Below are 20,030 nucleotides of genomic sequence, written 5' to 3'. Positions count from 1 at the left end.
GTGTGTGATTTCAATCAGGAGGGGAAAATGATGAATTGTTTTACAGGGTTCCTTTCTCCCCCACCCCACTCTCCTTCCACCCATAGACACTAAACTGTAATATGCTTCCGCTAGTCTCTCCCAGCCATTACGGACTTTAACATGCAATGTGACCTTGGTCGGCAAAGCATGTTTGGTTAGCACAAAACCTTAATCATAAGAAGTCATAAGTAGAATCCTTCTTCTTTACTGCCCCTTTTTCGGGGGACTTGGAAATTTATGGTTTGTGGGACAGGTCGGATATGAACAATGGGCCAAATGAAGCGCAGGGTTATCTCATCTGTGCAAAGGCGTCTGCTGGAAATCGATGTGACCTCTTCGGGGTTGTCATTGCTGTCCCCACCCTCTGTGTCCTATCTGTCTTTTGGTGGGGAGCTTAGATCTGGATGCTGTCTCCCCGTGTCTCTCTTGAGCCAGATTATCAAAATGAATCATAGCCTGCATGGCTCTTAAATTTCTATTTATTTTTCTGCTGTTGACTAGGACAGGTGAAATATGATTTCTTTTTGCATTTGATCCTCACTGCAGCCAGCAGCACCTAATTTAGCCATGTCTATTTCCTTAAAGAAGAGTAATACCATTTTGAAACTTCAATCTACTCTACAGCAACATTACAACCCATAGACCAAGTGTCCTGTCTCCTCTGTCAATGTGAGCTTTCCTTTTGGCTGGTTTAATAGCATTTCTTCCCGCCACCCCACGGTGCCCCCACGATGGCAGTTTTCGAGATTCTTTTAAGCAGTATGTTCACGATTCCTTCACCGTTCCCTCTCTCACACAAACATATACACGCACAAGCACTTTCCCTCGCGGTCGTAATTTTAGCACAAGCAATTAATTTGGAACTTGGCCTTTAATAGCAAACATTTAAATAGGATAAATTGTATATCGTCTATGACTAGGGGAGAATGGGTTGTTCTGTGGATTGCTTTTTAAGGGAGAAGAGAAGCGTGAGAAATTGCTTATATTTTCTTCTGAAATAGTCACTGAGTTGATGGAAACGAGGAAGAATCTGATTAACAGTGCTAAGTAATAATTTGCAATAATCCAGGAAGCCGGCTAGTGCTTCCGAGTGACATATCTGGTAAGCAGATCCTCAAACTAGCCACTGTCTGTAAGCCACCTTCAGGAAGTTTCCCTCTAAATTCCGGGTTTGGCCAGAGGGTCAAATTTCCGTTTTAGAACAGCTCCAGGGCACTGCAGTCCAGGAATGGGGCAGAAGGAACAGAATGAGAAACTCGGAAACTTTTTATGGGCTTCACACTATTACTGGCATCGATTATGCATTAGGAGAGGCAGGGTGCACAAGAAATGTGATAACTTTCTTGACTCTGGTGTGGCAAATAATGTTGATGAACTAAAGTATTAGCTGAAACTCTATAATGTTTAAAATATAGTTGAAACAGACAGTAGAAAATGACGTTTAAAATACAGTAGAAAATGATGTTTAAAATGCAGTAGAAAATGATGTTTAAAATACAGTAGAAACATCGTTTGGGATATGAAACAAAAATCTACTGCATTCCTCGTTAATTTTGTTTCCTGTCGCGACTCCATCACTTGGACTGCTTGCTGATGAGTCAAGCAAAATCAAGTTTGCTTTTGTTTTTTGCTCTCTTGGTCATTTGATGGAAGGGTGACTTTCATTTCTATTCTATTTAAACCTCTTTGTGATACTCCAAGTTAGCAGAACTGTGGATCATGCAGTGCTGCGTATATTCTGTAATTACACTGTGCAAACCAGAAATTAGTAACGGGTGGCCTTTCAGCATCTTTTATAAAACTGCGCTATGGCCAACGAAGATCACAGAACCATTTGGTCCAGCACAATCCATTTTGTCTCTCAGCAGTTCTCCAGGGTTCCTGGCAAAGTCATTCCATCCGCCAGAAAAGAAACAGCTTCAGGGAACTTGCTTTGTTAGAACTTTGGGACTAGGAACTAGGGCCTGAGATTGCTTTTTCCTTCTCCCTACCATTCTCTTTTCCTTTTGTGCTATGACTTTTAATTCTTGTAAGCCACTCTGGGTGCCTTTTTCAAGTGAAGATTAGAGTTCAATGCTTGGCTAAATAAAGACACCCTGCTATCTAAGATGCTTCATATAGAGAGACATTTGCATCTACTGCCAGGGCTAGCCTGAAATTGCCCCATCCAATCTCCCAGCCCCACTGCTGGAAAATTTCACCATCATCTTCATCTTTACACTGCCCAGAAGCTGTAGCTCTCTGGGTAGTTTACAGAAGCACATAAAATAGTACAATAAAATACAATTACTGCCATAAAATCATAAAATCATAAAAAAATTAAAACCACTAAGAGCATACAATGTTCTCTTATCCTATAATAGGAAAGCGCCTGAAATGGGTAATTCCCTCAAGCACTTGGATCACTAAGTATATCTTGAAAAGCCAGCTTCAACCTGGCACTGAAAAGATGGCTAAGTTGGTGACTGATGGGCCGCAGTGGAGAAATCGCTCCATAAATGGGGGCGGAGGGACCATAAAGAAAGCCCTTCCTCAGAGTTGGCCCCAGAGATGTGGAGCATAGGTCGTGGCTGGGAAAGGTGCTCTGCCAGGTATTGCAGTCCCAAGGTGTGCAAGTCTTATAAATTAAGGCCAGCACCTTGAAGTAGGCTGGTCTGAAGTGCATGATCCTGCCTAATCTTGGAAGCTAAGCAGGGTCAGGCCTGGGCAGAAGTGGGATGGGTGACCTGAGTGTATGATTCTATGATTATTGCTGTCAACTGCCTAGAGAGCTTTGGCTATGGGCAGTATAAAAATGTAATAATAATAATAAATAAAAGCCGGTCAGAGCTGTGCGTACACGTTCAGACTTCCGGGTCCCAGTGACTAACCTGGTCACCACATTCTGCACCAGCTGAAGTTTCCGAACCATCTTCAAGGGCAGCCCCACTCAGACTACATTGCAAAAATTTAATCCAGAGATTAGACTACTGATGCAGGGTAGACTATTGAAGCCGAGCTCACCTTGTGCAGGGCAACACAGCTGGGCCCAGCCGAAGCTGGTGGAAACTTTATGCACCACCCAGAGAGCTTCAGCTGCCGTGTGGTATAGAAATGACAGCAGCAAGAGCAGCCTTATGGGTCAAGGGAAGACTTCGTCAGAAGTGGTTGTGCTACGGCCTCTTTTAGGCATCCTGGGACCGCTCCCTCTCTCAGGGCACCATGAAGCACTATCTTGGTCCAGCCAGTCCTTCCCTGCTGGCTTTTATAAGCTGGGGACAGGGGACAAGGATCCAGTGCAAAGGTGGTTACATGCACCTGGTCGGGCACTTTGCCAGGTTCCTCCAAGTTGCACCAGCCGAAGCTCATCCAAACAAACTTGGACCAGTCCGTGGTTTTGACATTGGAACAGGCACAACTGCTTTAACTCTGGAATCTGAATCACAGAAGATGCAAGGGATTTTTTGCTGGAAGTACCCACACCGCCCTAAATCCGGCGATTTGCGGGAGCGAGACCGTGTGCAAAATTTAAATAATCTCCCTGCTTGAAGAAGTCCTCTGTTGGAAGTGCTGTTTGGCCCATGCTGGGTAAAAAAGACCGAAGAGGAAACCGCTGATACCTTAATGCCATTATATGCATCTGTGGGGCAACCACACTTGTGATGCTACACAAAGAACTGCTGCTCAGCAAAAAAAACTGTAGGGATGCAACAGGCACCAAAAGGGGCCACCAAAACGATCAAGGTGCCAAAGAACTGCAGTTCTTGCATGCGGAAAGATTACGTTGAGCTATTTAGCTTCACAAAGCAGCAGCGGCAGAGTTAGGAATCAGGGCAGAGGTATACAGAATTTTGCCTGGTGTAGAGAAAATGGATAGTGAGATGATTTTCTCCCTCACAAGACCCAAACTAGAACTTTGGGTCATCCCATGAGGCTGATTGGTGAGAGATTCAGGACAAATAAAAGAAAGTTTGATGAATGCATTGTAAACTCAGTGCATAGTTCGACTCGGCATTTGCTTCCACATGATGTAGCAATAGCTGCCCGTTTGTACGGCTTTAAAAGGGAATTAGGCAATTTCATGGAGGAGAAGTCTGATAGTGGCTACCGGTCACGATGCCTATATTTCCCGCTCCAGAATCAGCACAGGCATGGAGCAGTATACAAATGCTGTAAATAAATACATTTGTTTATTCATTCATTTATTTAAAATATTTCTTGGTCACTTTTTGGGGCAGGAAGGCCACCCAAGGCAGTGTGCATAAAACAAATAAAACACAGTATGGTATGGTATTAAAAACAGTAAAAATGTAATTAAAAGGCACCAGCAGAGCATATTTTAGAAAACAGCTAACACCAGCATAAAATAAAACTTTCAACCGGCAACTGAGTTTGCTGAACATAATTAGAAGGCCGGAGGAAAGCAGGTCTCCAGGACTTTCTTGCAGGCCTGCCGTGCTGACTCCTGGGGGAAGCTGCTCAAGACCAACTCGTTGTGCGGAACACAGGCAGGGGGCTGTGATGGAGCATCCACTTGACCATTGTGGTAGCAGAAAACTCGACTAGATTGCCCCCCCGGTTCATTGGTTCCAGCATGGTCCTCTTGTTCTTCCCATAATAAATGGCCGCTTGCATTCATCCTTATCTGTTCACAAAGTTATCAGATGTTGGTTCATTCTAATATCCTCGTTTGTCTTCTTTTTACAGAAGAAGTCCAGATCGCCATCCCAGTCTTGAAGCCAACGCTAGAAAAGGTCCAACTGGCTGGACAAACCCTGCCCCCTGGCTTTCCTGCACCTTTTCTCTTTGCCGATGGATTGTCATCAGTAGAAACTCTATTAACCAATATACAGGTAAACACCCCAGTGATGTATTTCCTCCCTTTTATTTATTTATTTATTTATTTATTTATTTATTTATTTAAAACATTTCTATGCCACCCCCATCACAACAAAGCCTCGGGGCGGCTCACAAAAAATACAAAAAAAAACATAAACAATAACAATATAACAATTTAAAAGAAAAGAAAAGAAAAAAACATTTACAACTCCCGGTGCATTCTCGGCTAATTTTAAAATCCTAATAAATACAATAATTTAGCAATTAAAATAAGTTTTAAATAAAAAGGTCTTAGCCTGGCGCCGCAAAACAAATAATGATGGCACCAGGCGGGCCTCTCTGGGGAGCGCATTCCATAGATTGGGTGCCACCGCAGAGAAGGCCCTCCTCCGGGTACTCACCCTCCTAATATCATTCACAGAGGGTTCCCGGAGAAGGGCATCCGTTGCTGATCTCAAGGGGCGGGAGGGCATACATGGGCGCAAGCGTTCCTTTAGATATCCAGGCCCCAAGCCATTTAGGGCTTTATAGGTCATAACCAACACCTTGAATTGGGCCCGGACTTCAATCGGGAGCCAGTGGAGCTGACAGAGAACTGGGGTTATATGAGAACAACGCCCAGTCCCCATCAGCGACCTGGCAGCTCTATTCTGCACCAATTGAAGTATCTGGGGTAGCCCCACGTAGAGCGCATTACAGAAATCTAATCGGGAAGTTACCAGCGCGTGTGTCACTGTCGCCAGGCAGTCGTTCTCCAGGAAGGGATGCAGCTGATGGATCAGCCGAAGCTGAAGGAAAGCGCTCCTCACCACCAGCGTCACCTGAGCTTCTAGAGACAGCTCAGGGTCGAGGAGCGCTCCCAAGCTGCAAACCCTGTCCCTCAGAGGGAGTGCAACCCCATTTAGGACAAGGCCCAGGTCCCCCATCCCGAGGCCCGAGCCACCCACCAACAGGACCTCCGTCTTGCCTGGACTGAGCTTCAGTTTATTGGCCCTCATCCAGCCCACAACCGCCACGCAGTGCCTCCAACTCCCAATCCCGCCAGCCTATTCAGAAGGATACCATGGTTGATGGTATCAAAAGCCGCTGAGAGGTGTAGGAGAACTAATAGGGACTCACTCCCCCTGTCTCTCTCCCTGCACAGGTCATCATACAGGGCGACCAAGGCAGATTCAGTGCTAAAACTAAGATTAAACATCTTAAACCCACTTACAAAGCCAACACTTTTATGGATCACAAAACCAGACACTCTGTACACCCAGTGAAAGAAAACACACAGAACTTGTTTTCTAGAGTGAAAACAAGAGCTGTGCTGAAAATTTCCCTTCACATTCTTTCAGATGCTCTTGTTCACTTTTTGATAGAAGAGGGTTTGCTTTCCAAAAGGAATTCAAAACTGAACATGTTAGATGCATATTAATGGGTTAAGTTCAGGTTTCTTGAGCTGACCTTATTTACGAGGGGACTGAACAAATATGCACAATGGTTTTGTGTTTCATTGTATGATCATTTCATTGTATGATCATTTCTCCAGTGGCTTGTGCCATTCTTGACTTCCTATGCTTCAGTTAAAGCCCAGGGGGAAACATCAGGTAATTCTTCCTATGGGGCTTCTTCAGATCAGGAAGTACTGCTCAGCCTAGAAGGCTTGCAGGTCCATTGAGAGCTGTGTAATAACATGGAAACACGCGCGCGCTTATCGCCTGTGGCCATTTCACAGTGACTTGGTAAGCTGAAAAACTCGCATTATAAAACACCATCCCCCCTGCAAGAAATTCAGTAAAATTGTCTCCCTGGTTTCTCTTCCTGTAAATACAGTGGAGAATTTTTGAGTTGATCTGATGCACAGCTTTGATTGCAATGAAACAAGCAAGCAAGCAAAGCGGAGGGTGATCCGCTGGTTCCACTGACTCTCCGGCTATCAGGGCTGGCACCAAAACATGGCACCACTGTGCAGAAGCTGGGGCATCAGCAGCCTCGGGGTAATTGCCAGTGCCTCCCCTGCCCCCGTGTCAGGCAGCAATCTGTACACAGTTCTACTGATACTGTTCCAGGTGCCAGGGAACAGTCCAGTTTCTGAGTGACCACACCAAAGTCCAGCCAAGCCCAGTTCCAAACCTAGTTGGTTTTCCAGTTGTTCCTACCTAAGGCTGTTTGGAAGTAGTGCAGGGAATACCAGATCTGTGTGTTTTCTTTCTCCTTCCTCTCCTGTAGCAGATTATCACAGATGTCATTGTGAGTTAACATTACCCCCTACTGGCATTAATCTTGGTTCCTGCTTGGGTTTTATGCCGTTTTAATCCCATGGTCTTTTATTTGTGTTTTGCTCTGTTGTGAAATCTTATGTACATAAATTTTGTTTTGTGAACCACCCAAAGAACTTTGGGTAATGGATGATATAGAAATAAAATAACAAATACATAAATACCCTAGCCCTAAGAAATGCACGCACAATTCCTATTTGTGTGCATATATTTTCCCTACTTTGTTTGGAGCCAATGGTTATGTGTGTGGGGTGCTGTCAGAAAATATATTTATTACTATCTCTCTGGGTGCTTCTGCACCTACCTGTGCATTTCCCCACTTGATCTGTGTAGTGATTGCAGTTCAAAGGAAGCTCGGTGTACCTTACTTCCCTTTGAAAATTAGAGTTAAACAATGGTAGGTATAGCTTGGTATTGGTCAACCCAAGCAAACAGTCTTAGACTTCTACCTGTGGATTTGTGTGTAGGGTAGCATTGGTTGATGCCAGGGATTCCAGCCTGAATCTGGGTTGTCACAGCCTGAATTGATTATTCCGTGTCCTACACTCTGGCACCCACAGGAAGAGATCTTGACCTTCCTTTCTGTGACAGCCTTTGAGGTACTTATAGAGGGCTACCGTGTCCCCGCTCAGTCTTCTCTCCCCAAGGCTGAACATGCCCAGTTCTCTCAGTCTCTCCTCACAGGGCAGTGCTTCCAAACCCTGGATCATTTTTGTTGCCCTCCACTGGACCCTTATGAATGCAACAGAACAAAAAGTACTTGGCAATCGGTGGAACAGATGCAATGGACTTCACAGCACTCTTGCAGAACCAGCCTTCTCCACCCCAGTTCCCCCCAGACATGCTGGACTGCAGTCCCTGCCATTCCCAGCTAGCAGAGCCATTTGCCTTGCCTGAGCTTATTTTCTCCAGATCTTTTTAAAAATAGTGTCCTTATCATGTCGGTCTCATTTTCTGGTCCTGACTCCAACGTTACATGCATGCTTCTCTTTACAGGGGTTGCTGAAAGTTGCTGTAGATAACACCCGAGTTCAGGAAAAACAGATCCAGCAGGAAAAGAAGGAGCTGAAGATGGAACTGTGCAGGGAGAGGGAACTCAGAGAGAGTCTGGAGAGGCAACTCACCGTTGAGCTGCAGAGCAGAGGTAAGCTGAGAGAGAACGGAAGAAGCGGAAGGCAGGGAAATTTCATGCTGTTCTTACTTGCTACCTCCTAAACCGCAGGTGAGCCACCAGATGGTTTCGAGCAAATGGAAACAAATGTGAAATTCAGAGTACTGTGTCTAAATATTTGCATTGTCTCTTTTTTGCTATTTATTATTTTCATTAGCCATTTTTAGGAAGGACAGGATCAAACATTTTTCATCAGTCAATCAGACTACCTTTCATTTGAATGCGAAAGCACCTACCTACAAAGCAGTGGCACTGAATTCCACATGTCTGCCATTTGGTGTAAAGCGGCATAGTCGCCTTATAAACCAAAACACAGAATTTTAATGTCAACAAAGAATGCTTTATACTGATTATGATTTATAATCCAAGGAAGTCCCCACTAGTGGATTTTCATAATTGCATATTTTCATCTTCAGCAACAATTCAGAAGCGCTTGAAGAAAGAGAAGAAAGCCAAAAGGAAATTGCAAGAAGCCCTGGAGTTTGAATCGAAGAGGAGAGAACAGGTGGAGCAGGCACTGAAGCAAGCTACGTCAGGCGATGGTCTCAGGATGCTAAATGGTAACTTCACAGTGGCCTCGCTGCTGAATTAGCCTTTGGCATTGCATTGTTTAAATGCTTTGTCTGTTCAGGGCACAATCCATGGCCCGTATTTGGCTGGTGGAGGGGCCCTAAGGAGCACCTTTCCTGCCACTGGACCAGTGGGTAAAGAGGCACACCCAGTGCTTTTTATGTAAAAAAAAGGGCCGGAACTCTGCTACGCCTGACAGGTGATTCAAAATCACTTCGTAAAATCCATTGGAAAAAAAGGTGCCGGAACGCTGTTCCGGTGCGTTCTATGACAAAAAAACCCTGAGCAAACCCATGCAAGATGCTTACCTGCAGGGCTCCTCCTAGGCTTGGACTGGGGACCCAGACTCTGAATCAATGTATCACAGGCCCAGATCTTTTCTCAAGAGTCTTGCACCAGTGCCAGTACAAAGTTAATGTTCCCCTTGGCCTGAATTGGCACACAGGTGGCCATTTCAAGGGACAGTGTCGCGGGGAAGAGAACGATGATTGTTCTCTTCCCCACACGTGAAGCACATGTGAAGGCTTGAGGGCCCTGAAGGAAAAGCAGGATTTAAAGACGGCGAACTATTAAATGTTAGCCATTCCTGTGCATGTGCATCTTCCGATGCTGCAGCTAGGGGGCTCAATGACGTGAATATTGTGCCTTGCAGAAGCTGGGATTCCAGACATGGAAACTGAGCGCAACGGAACCCAACATGACGGCGCAGCAATGCAAGGTACAGTGCATTACAGCAATGGATCTCCGAGGCAGTCGACCTATTTGGTACGGAAGCCTCTTCTGGGTCTGCTTCGTATTAGTTATCCTCACTTTGCCTTGTCCCTGAGAGTGGAACTGTTTAATTTCAGCTGTTGGCTAGTTGTACAGCTGCACCTTCTCCAGCTGCGGAACATCCCCCGTCCCCGTCAGCAAAAAGGACTTATCTTTGCTTTGCTGCTGGACTATCCCAACCTGTGCAATGCCAGGCACATTTCCTAGCGGGGAAGAAGCTTATCTGTGGTTGCTGCTTCGGATGGCTGTGCATTACCTGCAGTAGCAGGAGCTGGGGAACCTGAGCCGAAGGCTGCGATTGCACACAGGTCCTCCTTACGAGCTTCCTTGGGCATGCAGTTGGCTGTTGTGGAAACCCAGTGCTGGCCCAGACAGGCCGCTGAACAGATCCATTGGGGTTGTTCCGATATTCTTAAGCTGCTGGGGTCACCTTTGACCCTAGATTCAAAGGCTGCATGCTGGGAAATCAATGGCAGGAGAGGGTACTTGTAGTGGGGTTCAACTTGAGGACTTCCAAAAGGGATTTTCACTGTGGGAGCCAGGATACTGGACTCAATGGACTTTAGTCCATTGGGCTAAATGAAATGTTATTCATTGATCAAATCAGGATTGTGTGTGTGTGTGTGTGTGTGTGTGTGTGTGTGTGTGTGTGTGTGTGTTATCAGTGCATGCTGGTACTGCTAGGAGCTGGCCAGAAGTTTCAGTTCTGGAGAATTTCTTTGAAATTCTCCTAGTTAAACCAAATATAGCTAGAGAGAAATGATAGAAAAATACGGATCCAGCTCTTATCCACATGGCAAGTGAACAGAAAATGTGCTCTTGAGCGCCACTGCGGTTTCCTTGGCATGGAAATCTTCACAGGCGTGCGGTCTCCCAGCATCGTCCCACTGAAGAAAAGGTTTGTATTCAAACACTCCTCACTTGAGGTTGCTGTAACTCACATTGTGGGCCAAACACAAGGCTGGTGCATCAACTAATTTTTATCCACCAATCTCTGTTTCCCATAAAATAAATATACAGGGTGTCATTAAGTGCACCTTCAGATCAATGATTTTTGCAAATGACATCCAAGTACCGCTGGAGTGGTGCATTTGTATTTTTTTAATTTTTTTTTGCTGATAAAAGCAAATTAAATTAGCACAACTACAAGCAGTGCTGATAAAAACGGCGGCCGAACAACAGTGCCATTAGCTAACAAAGTAATATTTTCTCTTTACTGCTTTCTGCCATTTAGTTATTATCCTATTGGAAATCTAATTATAATCCTTTTACTCCCCAGTCAAACTTCACAGTTTTTGCAAGCTTAGCACTGACATGTGATTTCATTACGTTTGATTGCTCGCGCCCAGATTGACTTAACTTCACTCAGAGACCTAAAAGCCCTCTCAGTTTCTCAGATTCCCTGTTTGCGCATTACTGCAACAGCTCCTTTAATTAATTAGCATGAACAGTAGTAACATGAACTGCTGAACAGAAAATAACATCATTTTATGATCGCAGGGAGACTTCTCCTTTTGCATGTTTATACCTTAGTTAACTTTTGGTCATTATTATGTTTCCTTTGATAAGAGGCTGTAGGTGCAAAGAAGGGAATATAATCATGCCCAGTGCAAATGTTTAATCTTAACTTTCTTTTTAAAAACAAACAAAAATGGATGAAGAGTTGATATGCTTGATTATGCAGATGTAAGACCCTTAACATCTATATATTTTCCAAGCACAGAAGACAACAGTAAACTCCAGGGACATGATCCTATCAGAGTTAAGCACTTTTCAATCCCAAGAATTACTTTTATTTATTATCATGGATTATTGAGAGCCAGTGTGGTAGAGAGGTGAGAGTGAGGGAAATCCAGGTTCTAGTCCCCACCTAGCTATGAAGCTCACTGGGTGACTTTGGGCCAGGCGCTGGTCTCAGCCTAACCTACCTCACAAGGTTGTTGTGAGGATAAAATAGAGCCATGTTAGCTGCCTCGGGTTCCTCACCAGAAAAAAGGGTGATTTTAGATGTGAGGTAATAATATTTTAAGAAGTGCTTTTAACCCTTGCTCTTTAGCCACAAAAATTAATAACAGGACAGTCCCTGCCCTGCAGCTTGGCATCTGGAAGAGATGAGGAGACAGGCGTGGGGGAAGCAAATTCCGGCACTCTTTCTTATGAGTAATTCCAAAAGGGCATTTCCACTAAGTGGGGGTGAAGCAAGTTCCTTGCAGCGGATTCTTGGCTGGCTCAGGTGACGGAGCCTGTTGCAAGGATGCTCTTCCCGGAGGGGGCAGGCTTGGATGTGCTTCCTTCCAGCTCTGCGCTCAGTCGGAGTCTTCTTTCTGACTGGGAAGAGAAGAATGAAGCAAGCTCTCTCCAGTTGAACTCAGGGGAGGGTAGCAGTAGGGCTGAATGAGGCATTTGGGCTGGAATATTTTCAGCCAAAAGGATGGTCTTTGGGAGAGGGGCATCCTGCTGGTCTCATGTGCTGTTATCGTTGTCTGTTGACTATTGCTACTGTTTTTATTCTAATATTGTGACTTTTCTTTTCATTTATGTGTTTTAACTTTGTAAACCACTTTCTACTGTTGGACAGAGTAAAAATATAATAAATAAATAATAAAATTGGCTTTGTGATACAATCAGGTAGTTAGAATTGACTGATTACATGATATTATCATGAAGCCAAAACAGGAATCAGGGCAGTATTTCTGCCCTTCATCTCATGTTGCATTCACAGTTGAAAGGGGGAAACTCACTGAGCTTCAGCAAGAAACACCCCCAAAATTAGAAACATAGAAACAGAGCGAGTTAGAAGGGACCTCCCGGGCCATCTAGTCTGACCTCTGGCACCAGCCGGCTCCGCTCACGTCATGCCCACCATGTGCATATAATTGCTAGTAGCGGAAATAGAATCGACGAACATGTCGTCCTATTCACAGGGTTTCTTGAGAAATGAAAGGAGGGCCTCTTTGCCTGCTGTAAGTTATGGATGACACTTCTGGGCTCCAGTGTTTACTTTATGTAATCAGAAGCAGAATTGTGTCAGCCGTCAACTTTTTCATGAGTAGTTCCTATTTCATAGAGGGGGAAAAGACTGCGGGAGAATCTTCGGGGGACTGTATGACTTTGGAATGTAGGTGGGGATTGCCCAGTCGCTGGAAAGCAGTGTGTAATGGTGGCCAGTGTTAAAGCGGAGGCATGGGAGATCCGGCTTCCAGCCCCCGCTCGGCCACGAAGCTCACTGGGTGTCTTCGGCCAGTTGTTCTCTCAGCCTCACTTACCTCATAGGGTTGCCATTATAAGGATAAAATGGAGCTACGCAAACTAAAATGTGGGACATGAGAGCAATGTAGTAGTAATGATGTTCCCCCAGGTAGAAACTATACTCCCAGCACTGCTAGAATGTGAGGGAACCTTTTTCTTCTTGAATTTTGTGTGTGGGAAGTGCTTTTGTCAGGGGGAACAAGAGAAGCACAATGCAATTTGGAAGGGGTAGGAAAATGTGATGTTTCTGATTGGCCCCTTTTGGGAAGACTGGTAGAGCTCCTCCATGAGGACTGGTAGACTGTTAGAGCTCTTCTGCCTGATATCTCTGAGCTGGTGCCCTGGAGAGAGATTTTGCACAAGGTTTGGCCTGTGCCAAGTGCTTCCTCAGCCGCCCTCACAAAGTGGTAGAATCCGTGGGAAACTCTGCTGTGAGAGCTTTTTGAAGTATACACACTAGCTGTGCTTGGGACAAGGTTTACCTGCTAGTGATTGTGTGTGCAAGACCCTGCAGTGCGCAAGTACCTGCAGTGGTGACACAAGGAGCAGTTTCATTGTGTAACATCAAACAACGCCTGTTAAGCTCGTGGACTGATACCAAAGTGAAGATGAAGCTTCCCACCTAGAACATCATTGTTTCCCTTTTGTCTTCCACAACACCAAATATAGAACAGAGGGAGACGTCTATGCTATGTAATAACTGCCCTGTTAGGAAAGAAAATATCATCCAAAGGGGAAATTACCATCATTAACATAGGATTTGGCTCACAGGCAAAATGGTGAGATCTTTATTCATGTTACACAATGTACTGGATCTGCAAACCCCTTCTAAATGTCTTGCTTATTAAAGCAGTCATGCATTTCACGGTAGGTTGTAAAACAGCCGATCACGCACTGGGGGCTCATAAGCATATTTTAGTGTTAGGGAATATCATTTATACCCTTTTTATATTGTCAATATTATCCCTAGAGAATCAAATTATGCTTTAAACTACTGTAAATCCACCATTTGGCTCACCTTTGTCTAATTTCATTTTTTAATAGAATGAAGCCCACATAAATGAATATTTGATTATGGGATAAACCTAATAAAAGGATACGTTTATGGCCCAAAGATTTATTTAAAATCTTGACTATGTAATACCGTAAAAACACTATAAAATGGAAACATCGATAGGTGTGGAATGTTCCACGCGGAATGAATTTTTGACCCTAGTTTCTTCCTTAATCAATTTGCACAATGCTTCAACCAAAAAGAACAGGGGAGAGACTGGGGTTGTATGATAGCAAAATATCATAGGACTGGCTCATGTGGACTGCCCATTTATTCGGACTATTTCTGTGCTGCTCTTCCTATAATGGATTCTGGAGTAGCAGTGTGATTTATCATCACATGCACGGGAAGCAAAGGTGCCCCAGCACCCTCCAGATGTTGCTGGCCTCCCATTCGCACAACCCCAGGCTGGCCTGACACTGATCTTGGACGTGTCGTAACCATGGGTCCAGGAACAGGAATGTGCAAGGACGAAATCCTACACATGTTTAGACAGAGGAAAGGTCTACAGAGAAAAGATCTTCAGAACACGCATCTCCTTTCCGTCTGGGCATCCATTTTCTGCCTCCCTCCCTCTCACATGCATGCCATCACCATCCTATGAGGAGAAGAATGAGTGTGAGCCAATAGACCGGAATGGGAAACATGTGGCCTTCTTACTCCCTTTATTCCTGGCCAGCATGGCCAGAGAAAATGGGGCTTACGCATCTTGCGATGCCTAGCCTTCAGCCTACCAACCCGTCCGTGCTTCCTCTTTTCTGTCTCCAGCTTCGTTCTGTGCCATCCTGAGCAGGTTGGTCCTCTGTTGAGAATGGGGGTCACGGGAAAGGAAGTCACCCCAGTTCTCTCACACACACGATGGAAGTGGTGCATGTGTAGAACAACCCAACTGGCTGGTGTTACTCCTTCGTAGAGACTGGTGCTTCCAGTTCCCTCCATGAGGTTCCCAGGCTCCTGAGAATTTCTCTGGCATTCATGTGTCATTGATATTAATCCGAGTTTATGTCCAAGCTCCAAATTACTACATCCCGGTTTGGAGAGTACAAGCCCTCTTAAAAACATGCGACATTCAGTTCCTAATTAGCGGTTTCCTGTTTGTAATGGAGCAAACATGCTGGTTGAGGATTAAGATTTAGCACCCGCACTCGGGTGTTTATAGTTCCAGATGTTTTTGTTTTATCTAGGACTTTACTTTGACAGCTCCTGTAAAATGATAAATCACTCATAACTGAAATGCATTTCAAAATTGAAATGTAGCAAAATTGGCGATTGCTCCAAGGATCTGTGTCGGTCAATACAGTTTCTTTCCTTCTGAAGAATATGGTATTGGCATATGTAAAACAGTAAAGGGAGTTAGGTCAACATTATACGTATGGTGGTTGGTGGATCATTTTACTAGTCTCTAAAAATCACTCATGGTGCAGCTGTTCAGAAGACTTTAAATCTATTCTAATAGGAATATAGATTTGCATTCCTTCCTTTTGGCTTTTCATGGCTCTTTGAGATAAAACTGCTTTCAACATTATTTTTCAGACAAAAGATAAATCCCCTTTGCTCTTCCAGTTAAATGGGAATACAGGAAACAAATGTGACAGAAATTGTTTCCAATCCTAATCCCAGGGGAAGCTATTGATTTACTAACAAGACTGATTTGTAATGCAATCTTATATTTAAAAGTATGTCCTGTTGCAGATGGATTGGACATGTGATAATCACAACTGATTTTGTTTAGTAGTACAATTACTCGCTTTCTGAGCTTCTCAAATGTCTCTTCCAGGCAATGGCTTGAATGCTGATTCAGTCACTCATTATTGAGTAAACACACTGAAATCAGCGTGGCTTGATTTCATTGGGCCAGCTTTAAGCAGGATCAAAGCCTGGATCCAGCCCTGTTTGCCGAATGCATGCACAAAGGAAATACATCCCCCCCCCCCCCCCGTATCAGTCTGGAACCTGCATTGTTATTGGTGGGGCTCCTAATGGCAGAAGATTAGGATCCCGTTTGACTCGCGTTATGGTGGATATCAGAGAAGAAGACCTCCCTGGCTCCTAATCCAATGCAGTTGACCACCCTTCCAACCCAGGTTATGGGTGGGCCTTTGGCTTTAAAATAAGGAAGAAAACCATATTGAAGTGCTCGCTGTCGCGTGTTTCTTTGGTTCACCATTGTTGCTTCATGCAAAGGAAAGGAAAATAGCTCCATGGCTCCACACGGGCCTGCCATTCAGCGCATTGCCCTGCCAATGTTGGCTGGAATCCAGAAAAACGAGTTGCTCCTGAACTCCTTTTAGGACAGTTGGTCAAACTCCAGATCCACATCAGTTTCCCATGTCAACCATGCCCTGCCTTGCAGTGCAGGTGTTTGTGTGTTTTAGCCAGAAGTACAACCATGCCTTTGTACATCCCATGTCTAATGTCTTACTCAGCTGCAAATTTCATGTTGAATTCTAATCCCGCCTTTTGGAACTCCTTCAGATATGTTGAACTACAAGTCCATCTTCCCCAGTCATGCTGACCGGGGGTGGTGGGAGATGTAACACCGTTTGGAAGGCACCAGGCTAGGGAAGTGGGTCATCTTCTAGTGGTCAGAATCTTCAAGGCACGGGTGATTCACAAATGTCTAGTTAATCAGTCTTTTAATAATGAACATTGAATGCCCTTACTGTGTTCTTTTGTTTTTTAGAAAACAGAACATACATCAAACCTTCCATTATGTACTGAAGACACTTACTCTGGAGTGGGGGCTGGGGAAACCATGACGATCACTCTCAGAAGACAAGACAGCTCCTGAAAGACACCCCGTCTAACCTTTGATGCCTTCAGTGCTGTGTGAAGAACAGGATTGGTAGCATTGAAATGTGGACAATCTCAAACAACGAACTGCAATTGAACACTTCCATAACGTTATTGAGAAATGTTGAGACTTCTTCCCAGCTTGCACCAAACCACACTTGTTGCAGCAGCTCATTGTAGGTCCCGGAGGATGTGGGGAGGGGGGCGGGGAGAGAGAGTTTTAGTATTTTTAAGCACAGACCAGAATTATTCCCTGAAAGAATGAACTTCCACCCCACCACCCCTGGAGTTAACTTTTACTGTATAACAATGGCACAATGCATTAATAAGCCGCAAATTTCCGACTGGCTGTGTACCCTACATGTCCAGACTTATCACTGAAACAGCTCAACACAGAGCTGTTTCAATTGTGTTTATAAATTTAAGCTTTGTTTACTGAAGCTGAAACTCAATATATATTACGTTTTGAAGAGAAAGTATGTACATTTTTTAATATGATGAAGATGATGATGTAAAGATTGTCCTTCCTTAGATGACCGATTAAAGAGTGTAAACTCAAGCCCCATCCACCCATAGCCGGCATAAGAAGGGGATTATAAATTGAAGCTTTTAAATTTTATTTTTAGTTCCTCTTGGGTTTTGGTCTTTTAAAATGAAGCAGAGGGAAGGATGAATATACAATAGAATGTTAGATAATGGAAACTTTAAAGTATAGTTTCTCTGTTGTACCATATTAAGTTAAAAGTACACATTCTTTGTTAAAATGTTCTTGCTAAAAACTACAGTATTAAAACCATTTTTGTTTGACTTTGGAAATTGGTTGGTTGACTTATTTTTTAATGGCAGGCTCCAAAAGGAGAAGGAAACATAATGTAATTCAGTGTGTGCACAGGTTCATGTGTTTGTGTGTGTGTGCACATATATATGAGGCAAGACTTGCAATTTGTATAGCAGGGACCCCCTCTGACCCCACTGGACTCCCCCCACAAAACATAGTTTCTAAAATGCTTTCCTTTGAAAATGTCCAGAGGATTCATGGACTGTATGAATGCAGTCCATGGATTCATCCATGGACTGTATGAATTTAGCTTGCAAGCAACCCTCTTGCTTGCAAGCTAAATTTCGCCCATTTGGCACTAGACAGTCAGCAGCAAAAGGGTTAAATTTGTCCTGAAGACAAGATGGAATTGACTTTTGTAGCACTATCTAGGCTGCGCCGAACTTGAGTGACAAAGCAACAGTTTTAGCACTTTATTTTCTCTTATTTTGGGGGACTGTGAAAATGCCTCCAGACTTGAAAAGGTTGGGGTTAGGGTTTAAGGATATTTTAGGATTTCTTTTAGTTCACATTTTAAGCAAACTGATCTGATTCATGCTTCCCAGATAAAAATACTTATAAACATCAAGACAGCTTTTGTTTGCCTTGTATCTTCTGATAGGGTTTGCAGCTCTAAAAAATACATACATATTACAAGGTTTGAATTGCAACGGAATTCTATATCTTAGGATAAAATGCAAATATGTTTTGGGGAAAAGCATTCAGAAATCATGTGGACTTTGTGCATTTAAAAACAAATGCAGAAACTGGACAAAACCGACTTTGGAATGCACAAATTCAATACCAATGCAGTTTGAAAATAGATTTTATCTCTCCTCTGAAGCCAGTTGGCCGTCTTCCCTATTCATTCTGCCTGCATCTTTAAATGTCTTTTCATTGAGCTGACCTGAGTAGGAAGGAAACCAAACAGTTTCCTACTTGGACCTTCTGGGGATAACCTACCATTTTTTCATCACACCATATTACCAAGGAAAGAATGAATCTGTTTTGCTTTCCTACAGTGTTTATGGTTTGTAAGCAAATATTTATTCCATCTTGTTTCTGTATCAGTTTATGTTGGGAAGGGTTGTTTGTTTAAAGTCTGCATTAACATTTGTACGCCTTTCTTGTTCTCTTTTGCATAACATATACACCTTTTCCAAGCACTTTTCCTTAACATGTTCCTTTTTGTATGCTCTATTCCCTACTAACATAGGCATTTTGGTCCACATTTTCTCCCAGTATCCACATCTTTGCATGCACTATTTGACTGGAGAACTGCATCCCAAAATTCTCAGAAAAACAAAAGGAAATTGTGTTCTGGTTCACATGTGGAAATCACAACTTAGGGCAATTTATATTCCTATGTAAATCAAACAAATTGTGCTGCCCCCCCTTAAGATTGCTATTCTAATTCTATTAGCTTTACTATTCTAAACTTTTTAAAGCTTCGGCCCATGCAATTAGTATTAGACAAAACCATTTAAGAATCCTAACCATACTCCTAAGCAACCCTGGAAAGTCACCTTAGCATCCTTTTCCTTTCCAAAGATCAAGCTGCTCAGTGAGCACTTCATTGATTTCCTAATTTGCCCTTCCCAAAATAGTTTCAAATGTCAAGGTATTGGCAAAAGAGATTTAAGGAATGCAGAAGCTTCAGAGGAAGAGTCTGATGTACAGTTGTTATTAGCTAGTGCCTGAAAATTATTGACTATCCAAAAGCATAGCACTTTCACATCCTCGCCCCAGTGTAATGAGCTGACTTGCAAATAACACTTCCATTTGCACAAGTTAATATGCTGGAAGGAAGCCTCGTTTAAGACAACCTGGTCATCTGCAGTAGCTGAGTGAGAAGCACGATCTAAAAATAGACTACCAGATTTGACTCAGTAGCAGAGAAATGCTGTGGTCCATCCCAGATGCTACAGAATATCATGGATTTCTCCACGCAAGGCTGGGGAAATTTCTGACCTGGGTAAGTGAGGTAGGAGTGCGGATTCACCCACTCTCCACCCTTCCTGGGCTCCATAGAAAGCTCTGCAGGAGCTCCTTTTGCCCGGTCCGTGTCTTCTGGTGTAGGGAGGACCACAAAGTGGCCGGCATTCCCTCCAATATTTCCTGCTACCTCCATTTATTTTCCCATCCTTCACAATGTGTCTAAGGTCATACGTGATGTAAGCTGCCCAGAAAGCCTATGGCTAGTGAGGAGGCATATAAATCAGATCAGTGGGTGGGTGGGTGGCATGATGAACTTCTTGCTCCCCTCATAATCGTCTTTTGCTCTCCCAAACTGAATTTTCAGGAGTCGCCTCCACACAAATTGCACCCTTTTATGGCCGATTGCTATTTTTTACAGGGACCGCACTGGAAGTTCCTCCTTTAAAAAAAAGTGAGCAATTATTTAACCTTGCTAGGAAAAGAATGGCCCCACCCGATACAAGGGAAGCTGTCTTTTAAAACTAGCATTGCATCTGTTGCAAAGGTCCTCTATTGGTACTGATT

General features: G+C 43.8%; 1 protein-coding gene across 1 annotated transcript in view; it reads left to right on the top strand.

The window, feature by feature from the left end:
* DACH2 (dachshund family transcription factor 2) overlaps positions 1–16,729 on the top strand; it is a 265,678-nt gene extending 248,949 nt beyond the window's left edge. The window contains exons 8-12 of the mRNA XM_044427377.1: positions 4,708–4,853; positions 8,100–8,247; positions 8,691–8,834; positions 9,497–9,562; positions 16,602–16,729. Coding sequence (XP_044283312.1) covers positions 4,708–4,853; positions 8,100–8,247; positions 8,691–8,834; positions 9,497–9,562; positions 16,602–16,639 — 542 coding nt within the window. The 3' untranslated portion in view covers positions 16,640–16,729. The remainder of the gene's footprint in view (positions 1–4,707; positions 4,854–8,099; positions 8,248–8,690; positions 8,835–9,496; positions 9,563–16,601) is intronic.
* The last annotated feature ends 3,301 nt before the right edge of the window (positions 16,730–20,030 follow it).

The sequence above is a fragment of the Varanus komodoensis genome, unplaced genomic scaffold, assembly GCF_004798865.1.
Source record: "Varanus komodoensis strain SLA01 unplaced genomic scaffold, ASM479886v1 scaffold18_3, whole genome shotgun sequence".
NCBI classification, from domain to species: Eukaryota; Metazoa; Chordata; class Lepidosauria; order Squamata; family Varanidae; genus Varanus; species Varanus komodoensis.
This window is presented reverse-complemented; position numbering and strand designations above follow the sequence as displayed.